This window comes from Aquila chrysaetos, chromosome 9 (assembly GCF_900496995.4).
Source record: "Aquila chrysaetos chrysaetos chromosome 9, bAquChr1.4, whole genome shotgun sequence".
NCBI lineage: Eukaryota > Metazoa > Chordata > Aves > Accipitriformes > Accipitridae > Aquila > Aquila chrysaetos.
The window spans coordinates 30,725,085-30,748,080 of record NC_044012.1 but is presented as its reverse complement, the minus strand read 5'-3'; the positions used below and the strand labels follow the sequence as shown (position 1 = coordinate 30,748,080).

General features: G+C 44.0%; 2 protein-coding genes across 8 annotated transcripts in view; one reads left to right on the top strand and one right to left on the bottom strand.

Annotated features, from left to right (window-relative positions):
• Positions 1-10,353, bottom strand: part of NAA25 (N-alpha-acetyltransferase 25, NatB auxiliary subunit) — a 33,780-nt gene extending 23,427 nt beyond the window's left edge. For 3 of the 5 annotated variants that reach the window (XR_003925057.2, XM_030026048.2, XM_030026049.2), the window contains exons 1-5: positions 10,229-10,353; positions 6,638-6,723; positions 5,541-5,679; positions 3,742-3,860; positions 543-617 (exon numbers count right to left, since the gene is read on the bottom strand). Coding sequence is in view for 4 of the 5 variants with exons in the window: in XM_030026048.2 (XP_029881908.1) it covers positions 543-617; positions 3,742-3,860; positions 5,541-5,679; positions 6,638-6,723; positions 10,229-10,286 (477 nt within the window). In the remaining variant the exon portion in view is untranslated. Of the gene's footprint in view, positions 1-542; positions 618-3,741; positions 3,861-5,540; positions 5,680-6,637; positions 6,724-10,228 lie in introns of those variants that run through there. The other 2 variants (XM_030026050.2, XM_041126164.1) reach the window with 2 other exon arrangements.
• A 100-nt stretch (positions 10,354-10,453) lies between these two features.
• On the top strand, positions 10,454-22,807 carry TRAFD1 (TRAF-type zinc finger domain containing 1). 3 transcript variants are annotated; one of them, XM_030026052.2, is made up of 11 exons: positions 10,454-10,782; positions 12,208-12,343; positions 12,417-12,470; positions 13,661-13,934; positions 15,788-16,057; positions 17,369-17,442; positions 17,638-17,856; positions 19,692-19,818; positions 20,073-20,379; positions 20,988-21,060; positions 21,428-22,807. In XM_030026052.2, the coding sequence occupies exons 1-11, from the start codon at positions 10,733-10,735 to the stop codon at positions 21,470-21,472; spliced, it is 1,629 nt and encodes a 542-aa protein (XP_029881912.1). In that variant the 5' UTR covers positions 10,454-10,732; the 3' UTR covers positions 21,473-22,807. The 3 variants fall into 3 exon arrangements, with proteins under 3 accessions (XP_029881912.1, XP_029881911.1, XP_029881913.1); XM_030026051.2 differs by having other exon boundaries at positions 10,454-10,866; XM_030026053.2 differs by lacking the exon at positions 12,417-12,470 and having other exon boundaries at positions 10,454-10,866.
• Positions 22,808-22,996: the final 189 nt, after the last annotated feature.

Below are 22,996 nucleotides of genomic sequence, written 5' to 3'. Positions count from 1 at the left end.
ACAATGTGATTAATGCCCCCATGCTTATTCGGCCAACACTGTCAGGTTGTCTGATTAGTGCCTGAATCTGCTATATCAACTAACAGCAGCACAGCTGATCTGCTGTCTATTCTTGCAGACTTTCTGCAGTCTTAAAAGACATGCTAAGTCCAGAGCTCTCATTTATCTCCTCCTAGAGCCTTTATAACCTAGTTACAGAGAGGAACAGTTCTGACTAAGGAGCTGCAGATATCTGAGGTTTTATTCATTAGCTCTCTAACTAAAGACGGTAAGGTACTAGTCCAGATGAGAGAATAATTCAAGTTGTATAAATGTGGTAAGGCAGACCAGTTAAGTTGCATTATAAAAACACTAGAGCATTCATTTTGGACCACATCAATAGTGCTACTTAAGGAGGGCTCAGTCATTCTCCCAGCATCATACAGAAACAGTTCAAATACACATTCTGCTTAAAATAATCTCTAATATTTTCACTCAGAACATTTCTGTATTTGCACTATACCTGCAGTGAAAGTCAAACTCATTTGGAACACTGTACACACCTGCATAATCAGGCTCATCACAGACCAAAAATAGTAAGGATTTTTGGGTACAATCTTATAAAGTGCCATTCCAGCCTGAAAAATACAAGACAAAGTTTCATCATTCCTGAAACGTATCTGTTTACAGGCTCTCATGACAGAGAACACAAGCTAAGCAGAAATGATGGCAGCAGACAACGCAGAATTAGCAACTAGATGGGAAGACTTCTATCAATCCATGAGCCCTTCCACCCTAATACACATTGCTGAAGAAGCAAGCAGAGGGGAAAATATTTCAAAGATCAAGTACTTTGTGTAGGTCTGACAAGAAACAGCCATGAGCATGCACACACGTGATTGCCTAAACAGATGATAGCTTTAATTAGAAGTGGTGTATTGGCTTTGTGTGGCAAGGTTTTGGTAGCGGGGGATGGTTACAGGGGTGGCTTCTGTGAGAAGCTGCTAGAAGCTTCCCTTGTGTCCAACAGAGCCAATACCAGCTGGCTCCAAGATGGACCCCCTGCCGGCCAAGGCCAATCAGCAACAGTGGTAGCGCCTCTGTGATAACATATTTAAGAAGGAAAAAAAAGTTGCTGGGACAGACAGAAACAGCAGCCGGAGAGAGGAGTGAGAACATGTAGTAAGAGAAACAACCCTGCAGACACCAAGGTCAGTGAAGAAGGAGGGGGAGGAGGTGCTCCAGGCACTGGAGCAGAGATTCCCCTGCAGCCTGTGGTGAAGACCATGGTGAGGCAGGCTGTCCTCCTGCAGCCCAGGGAGATCCACGGTGGAGCAGATATCCACCTGCAGCCCATGGAGGACCCCACGCCGGAGCAGGTGGGTTCCCGAAGGAGGCTGTGACCCCGTGGGAAGCCTGTGCTGGAGCAGGCTCCTGGCAGGACCTGCGGATCTGTGGAGAGAGGAGCCCACGGAGCAGGTTTTCTGACAGGACTTGTGACCCTGTGGGGGACCCACGCTGGAGCAGTGTGTTCCTGAAGGACTGCACCTCATGGAAGGGACCCATGCTGGAGCAGTTCGTGAAGAACTGCAGCCCGTGGGAAGGACCCATGTTGGAGAAGTTCGTGGAGGACTATCTCCCATGGGAGGGACCCCATGCTGGAGCAGGGGAAGAGTGTGATGAGTCCTGCCCCTGAGGAGGATGAAGCGGCAGAAGTAACGTGTGATGAACTGACCGTAAACCCTATTCCCTGTCCCCCTATGCCGCTGGGGGGTGTAGGTAGAGAATCCAGGAGTGAAGTTGTGCCCACGAAGAAGGGAGGGGTGGAGGGAAGGTGTTCTGAGATTTAGTTTTATTTCTCATTACCCTACTCTGGTTGATTGGTAATAAACTGAGTTAATTTTCCCCAAGTTGAGTCTGTTTTGCCCGTGATGGTAATTGGTGAGTGATCTCTCCTGTCCTCATCTCGACCTACAAGCCCTTTGTTATATTTTCTCTCCCCTGTCCAGCTGAGGAGGGGGGAGTGATAGAACAGCTTTGGTGGGCACCTGGCGCTCAGCCAGGGTCAACCCGCCACAAGTGGTAACTACATCAGGAAGCAGAAGACTTATTCTTTAGGAGAGGGGGGGATATTTCCAGTGCTGACTTTCACTAGTATGCTCAGTCAGTGCTAAAAGGCACACCAAAGCACATGCCTCCCTCATGTAAGCAACTGCCCTCCAACACTTGTTTCATACATATACACACTCAGATACCTGAAACATGAGGTCACTTATACGTGCAAAGCAGTGGTTAAGCAAAGGTCGAGCTGAAAGCTTGGCTTCATCAGAGCACAGCCAAAGTATTCAAGATTTTCTAGCCTAACACATGAACAGTTCATGTTTGTTCTCACATGTGTCTCACAACACATTTGTCTCACAGATTTCCAGTGCCTGTATATAACGGACAACATTTTTACCCATATAAAATCTGTAATTAATTTTCAGAAACTACACATAATACAGTCTACTACCACAGATGGACTTCTGTGCTGATTTCCAGACTGCAGTCTCAGTTTGCATATTCCAGTACTTTCAGTTGAAATACCCCAGAACACAGGACACTGAGGTTTATTTTCACTCTCCAGTCAGTTAGCATCCACACACTCTTTGAATCTCTAAGTCCTTAGCTCAAATGCCCAGGCCAATCTGGAACATCCCGCTCTGACAATGTCTGGATAACTTAACTAGATACGTGTTTGTATGACATTTTAAACATACAAAAGGTCATATAAATGTTAAAAGTCGTTATCTGTGCAAGACTGGTATTTTTTTCTACTTGTGGTTGTACACAGGAGTACAATTAACATACAGTCATGTCTCTGGAGTTTAGATTGTCATATGAAGCTTGTAATTTCACGTACATTAGTAACTTAGTCCATATCTACAGCTTGAACTCAAACAGCACACAAGTAGGGCTACAATGGAGAATAACACTTCTGCTGAATATATTTTTAGTTATTTAAACCAAACTTGTATAAAAATTCAAGTCACCTTAACACAGTGGGAATGAGAGGGAGTTTAGAACTCATTTACTTGGCTCTCTGTGCTTTTTTATACAGAACAGTGAGCACACATGCTTTGAAAAGAATCTTCCATTTATAGGCATTCTCCAGGCACCTAATTTGGAAGGGATGAAAACAAAACTAACCAGCATGACGCTGTTCTGCCAACTGAGAAATAAGATGTACTTAAAGGAAGGGCTTTTTACTTTTTCTTCACCAAATTGCAACCAATACAAGCCTAGTTATATGTTAGATTCTAGAGGTTAGAGCGTGGGCAAGATTACTCTTCCCAAACATACCAGCAAACTAAGGAGTAAATCAAGTCTGAAGACAAGGATCAGAAGAGCTTGCTAGATCTTTTTCTATCTATTCCAGAATTCCTTTATAATACACCTCTTCATACATAACCACCATACTATTCAAGACAGATGGACAAAAGCCTCCCAAAATAACCAACATACTCTATCAGATCAGATATGCACACAAAAGGCACAGTTGTCCTATCCTATGTAAGGGAAAGAAAGCATTTGCCTTCAGATAACCCATCCCCTAAATAACGGTCTTCTAAGCCTTTCTGTAAAAAATAACATAGAGTATAACTTCTGCATTAACCCAGCTTAGCTTTCTGTAAGATTACATGTAATATGAAAAGGCATTAACAGTAAGATGTATAGAAAAAGACACCTTAAAATGACCAGAACACAAATTGTTGATCGTACCTGTTGCATTTTCTTGTATTCTCCAACCCTGGCATAGGCCATGAAGAGATGAGAGTGATACTCTTCACTGTTGGGAACCTTCTTTACAGCTGCCTCATAAAGTTTAGTTACCAGTTCCGCTAAACCAAAACCAGATGCTTGAGTTAAGACAAATTTGGGAATAATTTTAAAGCACAGCTACCTAAACATAGCATCAGCGATACTCTGAATAGTAATCTAATTACACTCATCAACCACAGAAATGGTACTCTCTCTCCTTGAAGACCCCAAGCACTACAAACTGTAGTCAAAGGAGGAAAGTGCTTAAAAAAACCAAACCAACCAACCTCAAAATAGAGTTAACAGCAACAGCCAAACTTCTCAGAAGCACTTAAGTCTTTTTCTTAAGAAAGTTTATCCATTTTTCAGCATTAAACTGAATGAAGATTTCTACTCTTGGCAGAATGACTGCTCCACATGAATTATTTATCAAAACACAGCACATTTTCAGAGCCTAATATCAAATTAGTTGCTCTTATCGCAGGTTTACTTACGTTAGTCATATTCTGTTATTTCCCAATTGCCTATTTTAGTACTCTTAACAAGTCAAATACTTCACACTATACTTTTTAATAATAGGTCTATCATGGCTAAATACTTATGGTATTATAATATGCAAAACTTCCTTACATTTTCACCCTTCCAGATTTTTTTTCCTTACACACACAACCATATCTCAGGGTAGCATTAGAAAACCAAATGTAATTTGTCTTTCACATAGTTTACATATCCTCAACACACATACATAAAACATCTAATTACAATCTTCTTGCAGGACCAAAAGTGGAAGTGCCTAACACCCACTATTTCCTTTCTGAGTTATAAACCTAAAAGTTAGAAACCTGAGCTTAACACTCAGGCAAGTTGTTTAGAATCACAGAAAGGCTTTTGACATTTTCAGGGGTTTAAGCTGAAGTCACATATACACACAAAAATCTCGTATTATTCAAGAAACGATGCTTTAACTCCACATATACATACACACACAAAGAAATTAAAAGAGCATAAGCAATTGCTGTATCGCAGACTGATACCAAATACCTATTTCCACAAAAGTTGTTTCACCTCACTGTCATTGCTCCAGCAATTCAACAATAAACATTGCTACCACCACCAAGAACCACAAGAAGCTGCCAGAAACAACAACTGTTTAGAGCCGTAGATAAGCAGTATATAAGGTCTGGCTTCTTTCAGAAAAGCACATGCAATTTCACTCCGTCACTCAAACATTCAGGATTTAATCTTTTTAAAATACCGTATCACTACAAGGAACCATAGCGAAAAAACTAATCTGGTCAAATTCAGAGGCCAGGATTTCCCTTCTGTTTGTCACACAGCATCTTGAGGCCTGAACACCTTGACTACAATCTCACAGCATTAAGCACAGTCCAAACCACAGACGATGTGATTTGTCGTCTCTACCACATACAACGACAACAAATTCTAGTAGCTTTCATTAAAAAAAAAAAGTGATATCATAGGCTGATCATGATAGATGATTATTAGCATGCCACTCATTTAGGAACTGTGTACACAATAATGTTAACGAGAGAAGCTTGAACAAGGTTCTTTGCTTTATGGCGATCACTAGAGCCTTAAGAGACATTTATAACAGGCATCATTTAAATTCTCCAAGTCTCGTAACACACCTATACACAAACCCTGGATCTTTCATGTTTCCACGAAACTGCAGGTCCCATATACTTCTGGAAGAACGTAAATAATTATGATTTTTAAGAGAGGCAAAGGTAAAAGCTTACGTCTATGCATTTCCCGGTAAAGAATAGTTAGTGCTTGCAAGGAATTATCATCTGTGGGTTCAAGTGCTGCTACTTCTTGTGCCAGAGTATATGCTTCATCTTGCTTGCCAGTTCTCTGCAAGCCAATTGCCTTTAGAACCTATTGACACAACACAGAGGCAGCTGTTAGAAACACAGTTGGCAGTTACCAGTGAAAATCCTCTCATTCCTGGTGAGGAGAGGCTTTGCCTCACCACCTCAATACTTGTACAGAACTTCAGGTTTTATTAAGCTTCTAATCCATATGGCTGTAGAGGAAAACTTCCAAATGCAAGCTACATCAAATAGTGTTGCTTTGCATTTCTTAACAAATATGCAGGGCACTCCAAGATATCAGCTGCCACTCAGTTTTCTCTACTGCAGACTGAAAACTGACTAGTCCTGCCAATTTTCATTTTTTTCTTTCAATAACTGGCCAGAGAGAAGTGACATAAATGAGATTCAGGTCAGTGACACTCACTTCAGCTTGGGAAGCTTTCAAAACATAGAAGTGGTATGAACTGTAGAGGAAAATCCACAGGGAAAAGAGAAAAGTAGAAAGATAGTCGTATTTTCAGAAAACTGAGGAACAGAACTCCTTTCCCTTCAACAGGGGCACAGCAAGGAGGGCCGCGAACAAGAAGCAGAAGAGCAAACGCCTCCAAAATCACCTTGTTACATTTTGCTAAGGACTACACCTCCCAAGGAAATGTTTTGGTCTAAACTACTACAGAGAGATATCCCAAAGATATCCCAACTTAAGGTCTAAGAGGCATTTTTCAGGCACAGCCCATGCACCAAGGTTGCTTGCAGTGGCTCTGACAGGGAGCTAGACAATTAGCTCAGGTGTAACCAATTACACTCTAGTCATTAGAGGCACCTCACCAAGACGATCCATACAAGTTTTCAAGCAAACACAATGTTGCGTGAATTCGAACAGCCAGAGATGTTCCAGAGGGTTCAGAAAACACTGTGGTCTCTGGAAGATCACGGACACTGCTCAAAAGGCACAACAAAAACACTCCACATCTCAGAGCTATGCTCACCAAACCAGGTCAGTGCACCGCAGTCACGCTTACCTTTGCACAGTGAAGATCCTTATGTTTTTTGAGCAGTTTATCCGCTTGCTGGATTGCCATTTTATTATTGCCATTATCGAGATAATCTGCGTAAGAAGAACATATATAGTATATATAACAGAACACAAGACCATTCTGGAAAGCTACCTCTAATTTTACTGTGGAGTATGTGCTGTTAGGCCAGTAGTGCAAACCACATTTTCCTTGTACAATTACTACTAAGCCAAATGTTCAGGAAACATGCCATTTTGTAGATGAAGTATTCATCTCCCTCTACTAGTTTTAGTCATTCAAACAAACAAGCTTTTGTAATTACTCCACATAGATCATTACAGCAACAAAAGAGACATATAATAGAGCAGGTTCTGCAGCAACAGCTCTTTGCTAGCAATGGAGCTTAGGCTCTTTGCTTCAGTAAAAGTAGAAATTAATTTGGTCTGCCTTTGGGAGACTTTCAATGACTTTCAACAGGCAGTAGGTTAGAAACTAAGCACTCACAATCTATCAAAGCATTAATTGAGAAGACCTACTTGTCCACAGGATCCATACTTCAGGCAGAACAAATCTGTCCCCTAACAGAATATCACTATGCTTTCTCCAGACTGGTTTTAAAGACGAAATATCCTGTGGGGATACCCCACTATCTAGTAAAACTTCAGCCATAGAAAACCCCTGCCTCGAGACCATTTTCTCATTTTTTTAGCTCGGTATTATAATTTTCAGCTTCACCTACAGTGAGTGCATCATCATGTTATTAGACAATTACAAACAAGCAATTTTAGATTAGACCATGATCACTATATGCTTCCTCTCCCTCAAAAATTAACACTTACTACCCAAAATGCAGCAGAAAAGCTTAGCGGCACCTGACATGCTGACAGGGAAGGGGTCTGCTCACACTGTTCTAGCCTCTCTCCTACCAAACTGCTAATAGAGCTAATACTAGTTAATTGAAATTACATTACACATCTTTTTCTCGTTAGGACTGTAGTTCTCATTATAAGAGAGAACTTTTACCAAGAAGAGGTGACCTTTAGTAATTCCTTGGTATATGGTACAAAGTGTGAATCTACACTAATGAGATTTATATTTGGCAGCTTTAACATTTGATTCCATGGCCAAGTAAGTGCTGCAGATTTAAAGTAGAGCTAATTGGGCTCCTGAGACCATACAGACAAAACCTCAAAGGAGGCAGCCTGCCCACGCTAACTAACCAAAACAAAATATTGCTGCATATGATATAGTTTGAAACTCTAATACACTTTCTTTATATGGGTTAGATGGCCATTTTAACTCATGAAAACCTGTCCACTACCTTTAACATTAAAACTTAAGCACAGATTTCTCAGTGAAGAGGTTTCAAAACTGTGGAACAGAACATCCCGACGATCTCTTCATACACCAGCAGAGACTTCTAAAGGATCTGTGTTGCACAGTTCACTTACATGCAAATTATCTGCCACACTGCACTGCCTGTCTTGGATTGTTTAACAACCGTGCTGATAAGATCTCCGCTTTAGGTCTCCTAAAGTAAATCAAATAAACCACAAACTTCTCTAAACTGCAGCAGAATAAAAAGATTGTATTTTGCTAACAACAAGTAAGTTTGTTGGAAGCCAAAGTAGCTGGCAACTTCCAAAGGAATTCAAGCTGAAGGAAAATAAACTCAAGCCTATATTAGTTTAAAGTCCGTAGGTGGAGATGGTCAGTAGCTGGAAATGCAACATGTGAACCTTCAGGTGAAGGGAGAACAAATCAAGATGAAAGATAAACATAGCTGTCAAGGAACCCTGAGTAATCAAGGCACACAGTCCAAACAGAAAAGCACTGTTTTAAGTCAAGAACCAGACTTTCAATCTCATGCTGCACATCTCCAGTTTATGACTTTTGTGAAGTTGTGTACTTACCTCTTTAAGGACATACACTTTATTTTGTGTTCTGCAGCACCAAAGCCTGAATTCAAATCTTACAATGCAGATAACACTTTCTAGAACTAGCAGAAAGCTATTTTAAAGCTCTCTCCCTAATAGGTATACTCTCTGAAATGAATAGTGAAATACATCTCAACATCATCTGCTTTAATATTGGCTGAATTTACCCAGCTTTTTCTTTTAGGAACATTTAAAATCTTGCACAGGTTATAACACAAATAATTGCACATTAATAAAAATGTCAATCACAGCACATACAGAAAACTAAGGGAAAAACTTAAAATTGTTACATAAAGACAAACCGCGCAGCTGCACTCATAATTATGCAATGAACTTTAAGACAGCTGTGTGTTTACACTTCTAATCAAACAAAACAATCCTCCTCCATTACACTGGAATCCATCAGGGATGCAAGTCTATACCGCACTGTCCTCACTGCCCAAGCGGCAAAGGACATTCCCAAAGCACGTTCATCCCCAAATGAGGGCAGCTCTCCACATTTGTAGGGAAAGATTTTTTTTCTGGTGTTGAAAAAGTTGAGAACATTTTCCAAAATCTCTATCCAATCTTCAATTTTAGGGACAAAATGATACCGTAGCCCGGGGAAGCCGTTTTCTTTTTCTCTGTATTTGCATAAACAGAGACAAGCTTGTCTACAATCTCTTAAGCAATCCCAATTGCGTGTAATACCCTTGGAAATATCTGGGGACGGCTTAATACAAGAGGTTTCTTAACAAGACCATCTCCTAAATACTTCACTCCTGTTTCCCAATTAATTTTCATAACACCACAATTAGTCCGTGCCACAACCCTCCAACGTACAACTTTAAGGTTTCTGTGACCGCTCTTGCTCCTTTTATGAATTAATCCATTTCTAACGTCTCTGCAGCAGAAAACAAACGCCGACCAAAGTTACCTTGGCCGAGAGACAGAAGCACAGAACCACCACTACCGCCCGAGGAGAGCGGGACCGCCTGCGAGCGGGCTGCTCTCGCCCCTCCACGCCTTCTCCCGGACGCGGGCTGGGGGTTCCTGAGCGGGGAGACCAACCCCCCCAGGGCGGGGGCAGTTCGGAGGAAAGGGCCGCTGCCCGCTGGAAGACGGGCGGTGGGGACGGAACTCGGGTCCCCCCCGCCGCGGCCCAGCCAAACTCCCGCTTCCAGCCCCGGGCGGGCGGCCCGGGGGCCGGGCGGGGCGGGGGTGTGTTGGGGGGGGGGGGAAGCCGGGGCCGGGCTTCGCTGGCCTCCGCGGCAGCTCCCCGCACACCCACCCACCCACCCCGCGGGCTGACCGGGGCAACGGCGTCCGGCGGAGAGGCGCCCGCGGGAGGAAGGAACGGGGCGACGGGAGGCCGAGAGCCTCCCCCGGGGTAGGGGACGGCCGGGGCCGGGACCGCGCTCCCCCCTCGCCCCCGTAGCGGGCTGCCCCGGAGCCTGCCCGCCGAGCGGGGCGCGGGGCTCGCCCGCCACCGGGGATGGGGCGGGAGAGGCGGGCGAGCGCAGGGCCCCGCCGGAGGAGCCAGCCAGCGCTTGCCGGGCCGGGCCGAGCCGCCCGGCGGGCCCCTCCGCGCCGTCCCCAGGCGCCGCCGGGGCACCCCCGCGAGACCGCGGCGGCGGGGCGGCCCACGGGACCGGGGGCGGGGGGGCCGCGGGGTCCGTACCGTAGATGGGCCGCAGGCGCCGGTCGTTGGGGTCCTGCACATGGCCCCGCGCCGCCATGATGAGAGCGCAGAACCGCAGTGCGCAGCCGCCGGCCGGGCCGGCCCGGGGGCGGGGGTGAAGGGGCCGGTAGGAAGCGCGGGGCGGGGCGGGGCTCGGTGCGGGGTTCCCGGGCGGCCGGACTGCCGTTTCGCCTTTTCGGGGCTGGGTCGATCCGCATCCGTTCCCGCCCGCGCTCCGTCAGTCCCCGCAACCGGCCGCCCTGCGCTGCTGAGGGCGGGGGTGTCTCCTCGCTCCCGCTCCCCTGAGGCGGGGGTGCCCCAGCCCTCTCCCCCGGCTGAGGGCAGGGAGCAGCCGCCCGCCGGCGGTGCCCCGGGCCCCCCGCGCTGAGGGAACCGGGGGGGGGGGGTCTTTTTCCCCGCCCTCGGTGAGGTGCGGGTGCCCCCAGCCGCTGAGGGGCTGAGGGAAAGGGGGTGCCTCTCTTTCAGCCCCCGGACAAAAAAAAAATGGCTATAGCTGCAGTCAGCGAGGCGGAAACCCGGCTGTGTGGCAACTGGTAAGAAATGAAACTGAATGCTTGGCAGGGGTGTCTCTGTGTTGGTGCCTCTCCTTCGGGCAGGCGAGCTCAGCGATTCAGTAAGTAAGCGGTGTATGTTCCCTTGAAATGCTGTGAAATACTAGAAGGTGCAGATTAATAATGAACATACTATCTTTTTAGAAATGTTTGGGGTTTGGTTTTACCTTGTCAAGTCTTACACAGTAATTTTCCCAACCTTTACTCAAGTTTCTGACTTAACAGGCAACTACATAGAAACCAAAGTATTCGAATAGAAATAAAGACTTCGTTTTCAGTGGGGTACACACGAAGTACGTGATTCCAAGTTTTTCTTTAGCAGCTGTGTGACTCAGAAGCAGAGATGTAAAAACAGAATCAATAGGCACATGTTGTTGTGGCAGTTGTTTCTCTTTGATACAGTTCTCTTTCTTTAGAAGCTTTCTTTAGAAACTCCAGTGTTGGTAATACATTTACAGATAATGATGTAATCTCAGAAGTTGCATCTTGAATACAAGCAGCTAAAGGAATTAACTTTTTTTTTCCCTCTCAAAGAGGCATCGGAATCCAAACAGTTTCTTGCAACATCAGTCTAGTTTGTTTGCAAGCAGTGAGTATGTGCAGTTTAGACACTGCTGTTGGCTGCTGTCGCTTTGCCAGGCTGTTGGCTGCTTCGGATCTGGCAAGGCAGAAAACTGAACCGCTCTAGTGTTTTTCCTTTGTGACATGGAAGGCACTAAATGATAGGTTATAAAGTTGATTTTGGTGTTTTGAAGGCTGATTTCTTGGGAGGGCTGATTTCTTGCATTTCTTGATACATCCATCTAGAAATGAAACTACCTGCTTGAGGCAGGAATAAGGGCTAAGCTCCTAGTGCCTCAGTTCTTTTTGGACCTTTTGTGTTTGTAAGCCTTGCATCCTCCTCAAGATAGGAAAATGGGTATCTTAGAAATGAGGTGAGTTGGGGAATTTTGGCTACAGAGTAATATGGTTACAGCTATCATTCACTGAACAGATCTGGCCTAACAGGATCTGTTATTTATTTTTTCCAAGCAGAGCACTGTTTGACCTCTCATAGCCAAGTTATTTTCAGGAAGAAACTTATCTTTTCTGATTAGTTTATTAACTTGAACCTGGTGGTAACTTGTTTATGCTGCAAAATTTGTCTTTCACATAAGGAAATAAACCCACCTTGATTTTATCTTCATGCAGTATGAAAATTGTGACTTTTGCATGCTACATATGTTAATATCCCACCTGTAAAGGAACTCTGAGGCCTGGTTGGGCTTGCCTTCCTCTTTAGTTACTTGGTTCTCTAAACCATGAATTCATAGAAAGCTTTCTTAGGATTTTTTTTTGTTATGAAAAACTGCTTGAAATTGTTGTCAGTGTATTTTCTGCAAAGTAACATCTGTGACTTCCTCATAGCAAAAAGGATATTCCTGCTGCTAATTTCATCATTCATGAAATCCACTGTAGCAGAAATATTGAAGTGTGCCACTACTGCAGTGAATCAGTCCCAAAATCTGAGATGAAGAACCATATTGAGTCTGAACATGTGCAGGTGAGAAACAAATTTCTCCTCTAAAATTGTTGACTTCTGTGGCAATTAATCTGACGAGGTCTGTTTATTGTAGGTTACCTGCAAGTGTAGGATGAAGATAGAAAACAGTCTCTTAAAGGATCATGAGGTTTGTGGACTTTATATTATGAGACCCTTGGAAGATACTCTACGGTATCTCTAAGCACTGATTCTAGAGCCTTTCTGTCAGCCAAGATCTGGATTCCAACCTGTGATTTATGCGTCCTTTTTATTGAACCATGCTTTCTAAATTCACACCCTCTGAGGGAAGGTGGTTGGAAACTGCCTGAAAGTGGTGGAGCCTGCTCAAGTCTTTGTATCAAAGGGGTATCTGTGATAATTGGTGATTTTGTTCTTATTAGTGATTAAGATGAAAAATGGTACACTATTTCAAAAGTACAGAATATGATTAATTTGACTTTTTTCATTCCTTTAACATTATCCATTTCTGACTCTGCTGCAGTCATTATGTGCGTTTTAATAACTCATTATGTCCAAAAAGACTTTTAAAATAGCTTGTAAAATAGACTAAAATAGGACACAGTGGGATTTTCTGAGTTTCTGAATCCAGTTGATGCTATCACAGGCAATCTTGTTATAAATGTCAGTACCTTCCCTTCCTATGGGCTCATTTAAAGACAACTCTGGAAGTGCCACCTAAGTCTACTTATTGCTGAGGAAAAAATGATTTTCTTTGAAGATATGTCCAGTTCAAATCCCTGGAAGTAGCTTATCCTGCAAGTTTGTGTGTAGTGCTTTTAGTTTTGTTTGTAAAGCAAATGATGATGTATTATTGCAGCATCTGCAGTTATAACATGTATTGCATCTATGTTTAACCCCTTTTGAAGGGCAACTTACCTGTCATTCAGTGTAGGCTAAAGAACATATGCAAGCAATTCTTGCTGAGTAGTAAATGAGCTGTAAATCTGTTCCTTATAGAACACATGTTTTTTAGCAGTACTCAATGAAATGTGATTAGTACTGGATTTCAAGACTATATCTAAAAGCTAACTTCAAAAAGCACTACATGAATCTGCTGTCCAAGCATTAACAGGTTTAAAAAAAAAAGTTCTGAGTATTTGGAGTGCTTCAGCTGGCATGTTTAAGACTACACAGGTTATACAACACGTTGTTCTTACATTTCTCACATAGTATCTTATTCCAGGCTATTCTTTAGTGTAGCTTTGGATCTGGCTAAAGAAACAATAGGCCACTCAACTCTTAAGCAAACTGAGAACCTTCCTCCACCTTTGCCTCAGTCCTCCATACATGAAGAATAATCCCTCTTTCTTTTCCCAGGCGTCAGCGTGCCCTCTGCGTCCTGCCCTCTGCCAGTACTGTGACATACAGCTTACTTTCGAGAAGCTCCAGGACCATGAAATTTACTGCGGAGCTAGGACTGAGACATGTGGTGGGTGCGGTCGTAACATCATGGTGAAAGATCTAAAAGAGCATCCTCAAGTCTGTGGACAAGAGGTGAAACAATTAAGAGGAAGCAGAACAGTGCCTCGCTTTGAGGATGAGGATGCAGATTTGCATGCCCTTCGAGACAGTAGAAACCGACTAAGATCAGGTAACTGTGCTGGGCCTTTGTGGAGGATGCCAAACATGCTAGAAAAGCAGATTTATAGCAGCTGTGTAGGAGACAAACCTCTTAAGGACATTAGCAGAAGAAGTGTTTCAGCAGTAAGAAGAACCTAAAGTACCTAAAGGGGGCCTACAAGAAAGCTGGAGAGGGACTTTTTACAAGGGCATGTCGTGGTAGGACAAGGGATAATGGCTTTAAACTGAAAGAGGGTAGATTTAGATTAGCTGTAAGGAAGAAGTTCTTCACTGTGAGGGTGGTGAGGCACTGGAACAGGTTGCCCAGAGAAGTTGTGTATGCCCCATCCCTGGAAGTGTTCCAGGCCAGGCTGGATGGGGCTTTGAGCAACCTGGTCTAGTGAAAGGTGCCCGTGGCTGGGGGGTTGGAACTAGATGATCTTTAAGGTCCCTTCCAACCCAAACCGTTCTACCATTCTGTGAAATCAAAAGCGAGGTAAGGTGTAAAGAAGAGTAGTAATTGGCTTCTAATTTGACATTTGGCAGCTGATCCAAGTATAAGGTTTTGTAATTGCTTTCTGTGAAAATACTGAATAATGAAAGCTCTGGAGGCACTGTGAGTGGGACAGACTATTTTAGTGTGGAATAGAACTGCAAAGTTACAAGCCAGCTAAGTAGAGGACTGCTGAGATACCTGGTGTGAAAGCCCAGTCCACTGCCTGTTCTTCTGTCTGAAAGTATCTAGCTTAAAAATGAAACGGCAGTTGTTTGCTCACTGCAAATTCTGTCTGGTTTTGTCTAGCAGCTGCACTCCCCTGTACTTCAGTTAAGTAGAAGGGTAGGTAAGATCTGGATGTGGGTTCACATATGTAGTGCTGCACATTTCTGCAATAACATCCTGTTTGGACATAGCTGAGACTATTATCAATGCCTCTGCTCTTTCCTAAGCTTCTAATCTCTTATCTCCACGTGCAGGGGATCATGTCACACTAAAGACATAGCCCTTCCATGAGCTCTCAGCTGGATCTATGCTCTACTTTATGCTGTGGGCTGCTCAGAAGATTTAACACCACAGAACACTAAATTACAGTCTTTGCTGTAGAAGACTGCCCGGCTTGCAGAAATAACTTCTGGGCTTAGTTAATAAAACTGAATAATCTGGAGAGCTGTAACTTGTAGGCCACTTATACTAACTTCCAAAGAGTGTTCACAAGTAATATTTTTATGCACATGTAAGCTTTGTTTAAAAATCTCATGTAATCAGTACAACTGAAATACCAGAGAGATTTGAAATAGGCCAGCATGGGTGAGGAGCACTTAGCCTGTCTTTAGGCATCATCAGTTGTCTTGGGCCCTGTTCTGGAACCCTGGTTTTCTTTTCGGTGTAGCTTTCCTACCAGAAAACATTTCAGGGTTTTCTTCCATACATGTATAATTCCCATTGTTGTCAAATGTAATCTCATTAAAAAGAATTTGTTTTCCCATCAATATACTGTAAAAACAAAGCTGAAGTGTTTCAGCTTTGTAAAAGGGATAAGACTACAGTATATTGATTGGACCTCATTCACAGTGTAGGTCACAGAAGGTTCCTCAGTGACTTTGTAAAGCTCCCAAGAAGCTTAAGTTCAAGCTTTTGGAGTAAGAGGAATGACTTTCTTCTTGTTCTCCCTTTTGGCTTGTTACAAACAAAAATAGGATGACTCTTTTCCTTCTTCCTCCTGAATTTGATACAGGTGTCCTTCTAGGCTTTGAAACACTGAACTCCGTGAGTGTCCACATGTGCACATGTGAAACTCTCATGGTGGAGCTAGTCTAATGTCCAGAACGGGACTGCTTGTGGCAGGCTTAACGTTCTCTCAAATTTATGGTATTTATCTTTTGAAGAGGATGAACTGGAGCAGTTGGAGAGAAATGAAAACATTCATTCTTCCCTTTATGAAGACTGGAATGCCGATTTAGACTACGTGTTGGCTCTTAGCCTACAAAATGAGAATAATCCTCACAATAATACTGCAGCTGAAATTCCCAGTGACTTCTGGGAAAAATACTACACCAAAGAGTCTGTGCCATCTGCCTGTCTTAATGAAACAGACAAGTCAAATATCTTCTCCTGTGACTCTTTAGTGGCTTTTAGCACATCAAAGCACATAAAAAGTGAGTATAAACGGTGTTGTGGTGGTTTTTTTTTCCTTAAAGTTTGAGGGAAGGGAGAAGGAAAGAGAGGATTCTTGGGTTGGGAATGTCAGATATTACCTAGGTATTTTAAAATGTCAAAATGAGTCTCTTTGAGACTCCCTCTTGTCGTGGTTTAACCCGAGCCAGCAACCATGCAGCCTCTCACTCACTTCCCCCCACCCAGTGGGATGGGGGAGAGAATCGGAAGAAAAAAGGTAAAACTTGTGGGTTGAGATAAGAACAGTTTAATAGAACAGAAAGGAAGAAACTAATAGTGATAATAATAACGATAATAAAAAGACAATAATAATAATAAAAGGATTGGAATATACAAAACAAGTGATGCACAATGCAATTGCTCACCACTCGCTGACTGATGCCCAGTTAGTTCCCGAGCGGCAATCTGCCCCCAGGCCAACTCCCCCCAGTTTATATACTGGGCATGATGTCACATGGTATGGAATAGCCCTTTGGCCAGTTTGGGTCAGCTGTCCTGGCTGTGTCCCCTCCCAACTTGTGCCCCTCCAGCCTTCTTGCTGGCTGGGCATGAGAAGCTGAAAAATCCTTGACTTGGTCTAAACACTCCTTAGCAACCACTGAAAACATCAGTGTGTTAACAACATCATTCTCATACTGAACCCAAAACATAGCACTGTACCAGCTACTAGCAAGAAAATTAACTCTATCCCAGCCGAAACCAGGACACCTCTAAATCGTTTTTAGATAGTTAATACACAGGAGATTAGACTCTCCATGAGTACCATTCTTCCTTCCTTTCTAAATTTTATCCTCTGCTCCCTCAAAACTTAGCAATATTTGTGTTTAAAATGGTTTATTTCAAACAAGACAGCACAGGAAGAAGAAATAAAAGCTATAGTGAACCTCTGCCCTTGATATGTGGCGAGAGCTTCATAACAACTGAGTAGGAGACAACTTTCTTGTTGAAGTAAACGTCACAGGAAGGGAGGATACGGGGGAGACCTGAAGTGCCAGCTTATTTTGAAAGGAGAAGTGGTACTAAAGGATTTATTGAAGGCAGTAATAGGCTTTTTTACCAGACCATTCAATATATCTTTGATCCCAAAACCTTGTTCTCGCTCTGGGTGATGTGAATTTGTATATGTGAAATTCAGCAAGTGGGACTAGAGTAATTGTTTCCTTAGCATTTGCTCTGGTTGCTGTCCTGCGGCACAGAACAATAGTCTGTTGCTTAGGAATTTTGAAGATAAGTTGGTCCAACTGCATAAGACTTCTCCGTGGTAGAGGGTATAACCGTTACTTGCTTTGCAGACAATGACATCATCATGTTGCCGTGTGAATTTTGTGAGGAGCTCTACCCTGCCGAAGATCTGATTCTTCACCAGGTTTAGTACTTTCTTGTATTGTATCTAGGGGTTTGCAGTAAAGACTTTTTTCTGTTACCATGACCAAAAAAGGGTGCAGTCTTCACTGAGTGATACTGTGAGAACTCTAGCAATTTGATCTTTCCAAAGCATGGGTTTTAAAGTCCATCTATGCTGAACAGGAGAACTAACTTTTCCGTGTTGCTTGCATAACAGACAGGTTGTAACCCAGCAAGTGCCTTTGCCTCGTTCAGTAAAAGAAGTTCTCCAAATCCACGAGAACATGATGGTCTGCGTCCAATTGCTGTAGGGTCCAAAAGCTGTAGGTCTTGCTCTTCATCCCAGCCCCAAGCTGTCCAGGCAGAAGGAAACATTATGATTCCGTGTGAATTTTGTGGCATCCAACTAGAAGAGGAGACACTCTTTCATCATCAGGTACTAAGCAGAACTTGATCTGTTGTGTCACATCCAGTTGTTCAAGAACTATACCAAGTCCTGTGGCCTCTTGTTGTGGCACGTTTCAGGAATCCAAGTAACTGTCCCCCATGTCAGATCTTGCTAAACAAAGCCTCTTGGGTCCCATCGAAAATGTAGTATGCTGAGGCTCTTATTGGAAAATAACAATTATTTTTGAAAGCACTTACAACGAAAGCTAAACAAAAGGCCCTGAAATTGCACAATAGAAATGTTTGACTTGTACATAAAAGCTATGTTGAAACCAGGATGTATGAATCACAGCTAAGGTGGGAGAGGAACACAAGCGTATGACCTGTGTAGCAAGAGAGGAAGTAGACAACACAGACTACAAATCTGGGAGATGGAGGAATGTCTCAGAGGGTAGATGTAAAGAAAGAGGGAAAGGGTAAGAGCGGGAATACCTCAGAAGCTCGGCCTGAGAGAGAAGTGGTGGGTTTATGAAGTGATGGGTGCTGCAGAGTGCTTCCTGGGGTATTCCGATTCTTTTATATGTTGCTGTCTGATACTTCTCATACAGAAAGAACACCAGGTCTTGGTACTGCTGAGGCTGTTACTGCTTTCCAAGAATGCTGGACAGATACCAACTGGGCCACTTGGTGCTTTAACGCTTCTGTACGCCTAAAGAGCAGATTCGGGGGGTGGTGTGCACGTGGAAGAGAGTCCTCTGGAATTTGCTACTATTACAGACAAGTTACGAAAATGCTGGGCTTCCTCATTTTCTGTTTCTTTCACATTCTTACAGTCCTAACTAACAAAGTAGTGAAGCTGTATTTTGTTTGTTTTTCTGGGCCTTTCCTCTCCTAGGTGATAGTAAAATCAGTATTAATAGAAATGAGATCTGATAAAATTTCATAGCTTATCCTTTGCTAAATAGTTGTGCTTGACACAAAGAAGTCCCATCCACTTCCTGTTACAGTTGTCTGTTGGAAGACTTTTTTTGTTATTTTCCCTCACCCTATCTAACTATTTTGGAAATGCAGAACACAAAGACTGCTTTATCTATCAGCTTCTAATATTTTTGGTGAAGTTTGTCTACAATAATCAGGACTTGTTAAGAATTAGCGACTGGAGCTGAGTTGCAACAATATAGTTTGTTTGCAAAGCATGAAAAGGACACCCTGTATTTAAAGTTTTGTGTTCTACATAGTATCCTGGTATCTAACAAAGGTAATAAATGTTTTCCTTTCTAGTTCATATTTTTTTTGTCCTATGCGTTTCTATCTTCTTGTTTTGTTTTTCCTTGGTGTAATTAACCTGCAGAAAAACATGACGTTATACCCAGGAGAGCCAACAGGGGCACTACTGGGGGCAGCGTAACTTGGAAACAACTTTCAACTTGATTTTTGTCCTTGGATTTGGTTTTTATGATGGCACTGATACCAGATTGATATTGGGAACTTGATCAGAACTATAGTGACAGTACTTCAGGGCTGCTTTCCCTGTGCTTGGGACTGGCTTTGCAGGGTCATCTTTAGGCGTGAGAGGCAGAAGGCTGAATGAGAGCATATGGCTGTTGGCTGGCTGGCAGCGAGGCCCCAAATACAGGGTGCTTCTGTTCAGCAGGACCAGCTCACACTGCCAGTTCCATTTTTGCTTAGGTCCTGTGATAGCTAGTAATTATTCCTAAGCTCTGTGTAAGAGAAAATGTGGGTTCCTGCAAGCAATACCCGCCTCTTCCTAAAAACAATTCCATACTAACCTGAATCTTTGAGGGGTGATACTCTGCAGAGTTTTTACAACAATAAGTCTGAATGAGCTGTCATTTAAACAGTCCGATGTATGTTTTGCTTTAGCACCATTGTGATCTGCGGCCAGCCAGCCCAGCAGCCAGCTTTCCAGCTCAGCAGCTGCTGTCTCCTCAAGCCAACAGAGAGAGAAGAGAATCACCAGAGCTGGCTCGGAGACGAATCAGGCATCAAGGTGTGGGCAAAACACAGACTTAACACACAATTTTTCCTTTACATTTGCAGGAACACTGTGCGTGTTCCAAGCTGAATAAATGTTGTTACCCTGTTGTGTCTCCAAACTTTAAAAATCTTTGATCTACTACCATTGGTCTAGTTTTATGCAAGAAAGATTAAATCACTGAAACTCGGTATTCTCAAAGATCTTGGTTATGAAGCCGTGTGCTGCATTTACTATTCCTATTAAGTGCTGTATTCTTATCCTCTCAGGAGATGTTTCTCCTCAGTGCGCAGAAGGCTTTGGGCAGCAGAGGCTCGGCTATCCTGCACAAGGGACCAAGTCGCCGAGTAATACCGCAAATGCCAGGAACGCACCGTTGTCTTCTTCAGTGAGAGCTAGTGATGCTCCTGACTTGAGAGGGAAGCCCAGGAAGGTGGCTGGCAACGAGGGAAGACCGAAGAACAGAGGTGCAAGTGGATCTGCAGGTGGGACAACGCCACGTGTGAGACCTACTCAGAACTTTCATTCAGAAGCCTTCATATCCAGCTTCTCGAGAACTTCTCCAGCCCAACCAAGGTAACGCTTTTGCCTGCTGTATCAAGCAGCCACACTGGGCCTGCCCTAAAGGGTACGGGATCAGTGGCACTGTAGGAGCAAGTTTTGCTCTGCTGAAAGTGGGGACGCACCTTTAGGCCTGGTGCATTCTGATCTTCAGATGGCAGCAACCCAACAGTAGCAATAGTGACAAATCCATTCCAGTCCTCTGCCTCATCTCCTCATAGTACAAATCTGGATTCCCTCCTATTTGCCTGTGGCTGAAAGGGTTTCCACTCAGTTTAATTTGGCTGGTGCTTATCTGAGTTTCAAACTTGGGCTTTTATAGCAAAATAGAACGGACAAAATGATCACTGGGAGAAAATGTAGGATAATGCCTTGTTACCTGTCCATTATAGCGCGCTCATCTTAGCTTTTCTCTTTGCTCTTTGAAGAGGATCTGGTGGTTCTGCTACAAAAATGACTGGCTCAGGGTTCAGGAGAAGCATGAAGGGCCTCTTCCTAGGACTTCCAAAGCCTCCCTGGTGTGAAGGACCGACCACACCATAAACACACACTGTTTATTTAGCAGTAAGAGCACTGAAACGGGTAGGCTTGCTTCCTCTGAAAGTGTCCCTGTTCTTCTACAGCACCAGCAACGGAGGAGGAAAGAACCTCGGGATGTCGGACGGTCCCGTCGGCTTCAGGCGCAGGAACACAAAGGTAAGGCGCTCAGCGCAGCATGGGAGAACGGTGCTTCACTCTGTGATCGGGTGTGGATTCAATGCCTGTGTTTCAGAGCGCTTCAACAGCCACCTCTCCAGTCTCTTGGTGTCCAAGTGTTTTAAAGTGCCGAGGGTTCAGGTGCTGCTGACTTGCTGCACGCTTGGCTCGTCCCGTGAGTGAGACTGGTTGGGAAGAGAGGGCAGTGCCTGGCTGTTACCCCTCGTGATGGTTTTGTCAGGACAATGAGCTCATTTTACAGACCTTCCTGCTTCAGTGAGGTTTTTGTCAATTGCTTTTTATCAAGTACACTTTGAAAACAGCATTTTTACTTTTTTTTTTTTTTTTTTTCCCTCCTTCCCTTAAGGCAAAAGCCCAGAGCCCAGCGTCTGGACGTCCAGAGGAGAAGTGATCCACCACTTACAAAAAATGTGTTTAGCACTCTACACACTATTACTACGTGCTATAGTACTTATTTATCCGAGCGCAAGTAAATTCCTATATTGCTGTGTCATTGAAGACTTTCTATGAATTTAAATTTTTACAGGCAAGTGATCATTTTATATGTGTATGTATTTTTAATTTGTGAGAGTATACTACAGATTTTTACTTCTGTGATCTATACTGTCGCAAGACAGCAAATACGCTTCTACCCTGGGAACCACCTGGGTTTTTTTCCATACTGGCTCTTTGTGACACCCAGTGAATTTTTGACATACTGAGCTTCAAGCCTGTGTCCTGCTGCTCTTGTGCTAGTTCGTTATTCTTAAGACGGCACCAAGAGATGAAAAACAAGATCAAGCCATCAGCCAGGACACCGCCGGGGAAGAGGTGGGCCTAGGAGCTAACCCAAGTCCTGCGGAGGCCAGAAGACGCAGCACCGCAGGGGCAGTTTGGTCAGGGTGGTTCAGCCCGGAATCAGGGATTGAATCGAGTGGTTTGGCTCAACATGCCCTCTGCAGCAGCAAGAGCCGAAGGGAGGGGTGACGGGGCAGCACTGGAGACCTTGCGGCTGAACCTGTTCCTGGAGCTTAACATTGGGTCTCCCCAGGGCTGCAGTTCAGCCCAGCAAAGCTGTCTGTGCCCCGGGGGGCTGGAGGGGCCTGCACCGCCAGCTGCACCTCCTCCGGTGTTACCGGGTGCCCAGGGCACGGTCACTGGCGGAGGAGGAAGCGCTGAGCCCGGGGCTGTCTTGTAAAATGCTTTTTAATGCTGCGTCAGTCCGTGCTTTTTAAATTCCGTGTAACGACATTTATCTCATGATGTCCCAAAACACGTGCAGTAAAAAAATCTTATCATGTGAAGTGATGTGAGGGTGAGGTGACCACCCCACACCTGGCAGTGGCCAACTCAGAATTGCAGGCGGCAGGCTCTGTTAATTTGTGTTCCACTGTTACTACCTGCTTTGGCTCTTTGGTCATTTGCTTTCACAGCCCTTGTGCTTTGGGAATTGGTAATGCAAAAGGTGGAACAGGCAGGTCTTAGATAATGACCATGGGCATCAGCCTAATTAACTGGGTAGAGCAGGTGGCATTAGGCAAGGCTAACCAGCCAGTGCACCCCTCGACGGCAGGGCTATTACTGGAGGCCTTGTCTCTGCTGCCAGCCCTGTCCCACAAGCTGCAGCATAGGCACTAACGATGGCTGACATGATCTTGCTTCTAAAATAAAGACATTTTACGGACGCTTCCACCAAATGTAAGCGTTTATTTATACAAGAAAAGCAGAATAAAGGTATTTAAAAACAGGTGGCAACCAACCTTGTGCTGGCATTTCTGGGGAAAACTGCTATGGCAAGATAAGGGAATCTAAGCTGGCTCTTCTGGTTTGTGAAGGTTAACAGGATGCCTTGGTTCAGAAATCGTCAGTATGAAGAATAACTAACTACCGAGCTGACAATGTGGCTTAGTCTGCATTATTCCTCAGGCATGAGGAA

Coding starts and splice junctions, on each gene's coding strand:
- TRAFD1 (XM_030026051.2), top strand. CDS start 10,790: ATGAAACTGAATGCTTGGCAGGGGTGTCTCTGTGTTGGTGCCTCTCCT. Junction 12,344..12,416: donor TTGAGTCTGAACATGTGCAG/GTGAGAAACAAA, acceptor TGTTTATTGTAG/GTTACCTGCAAGTGTAGGAT. Junction 16,058..17,368: donor CACATCAAAGCACATAAAAA/GTGAGTATAAAC, acceptor CTTGCTTTGCAG/ACAATGACATCATCATGTTG.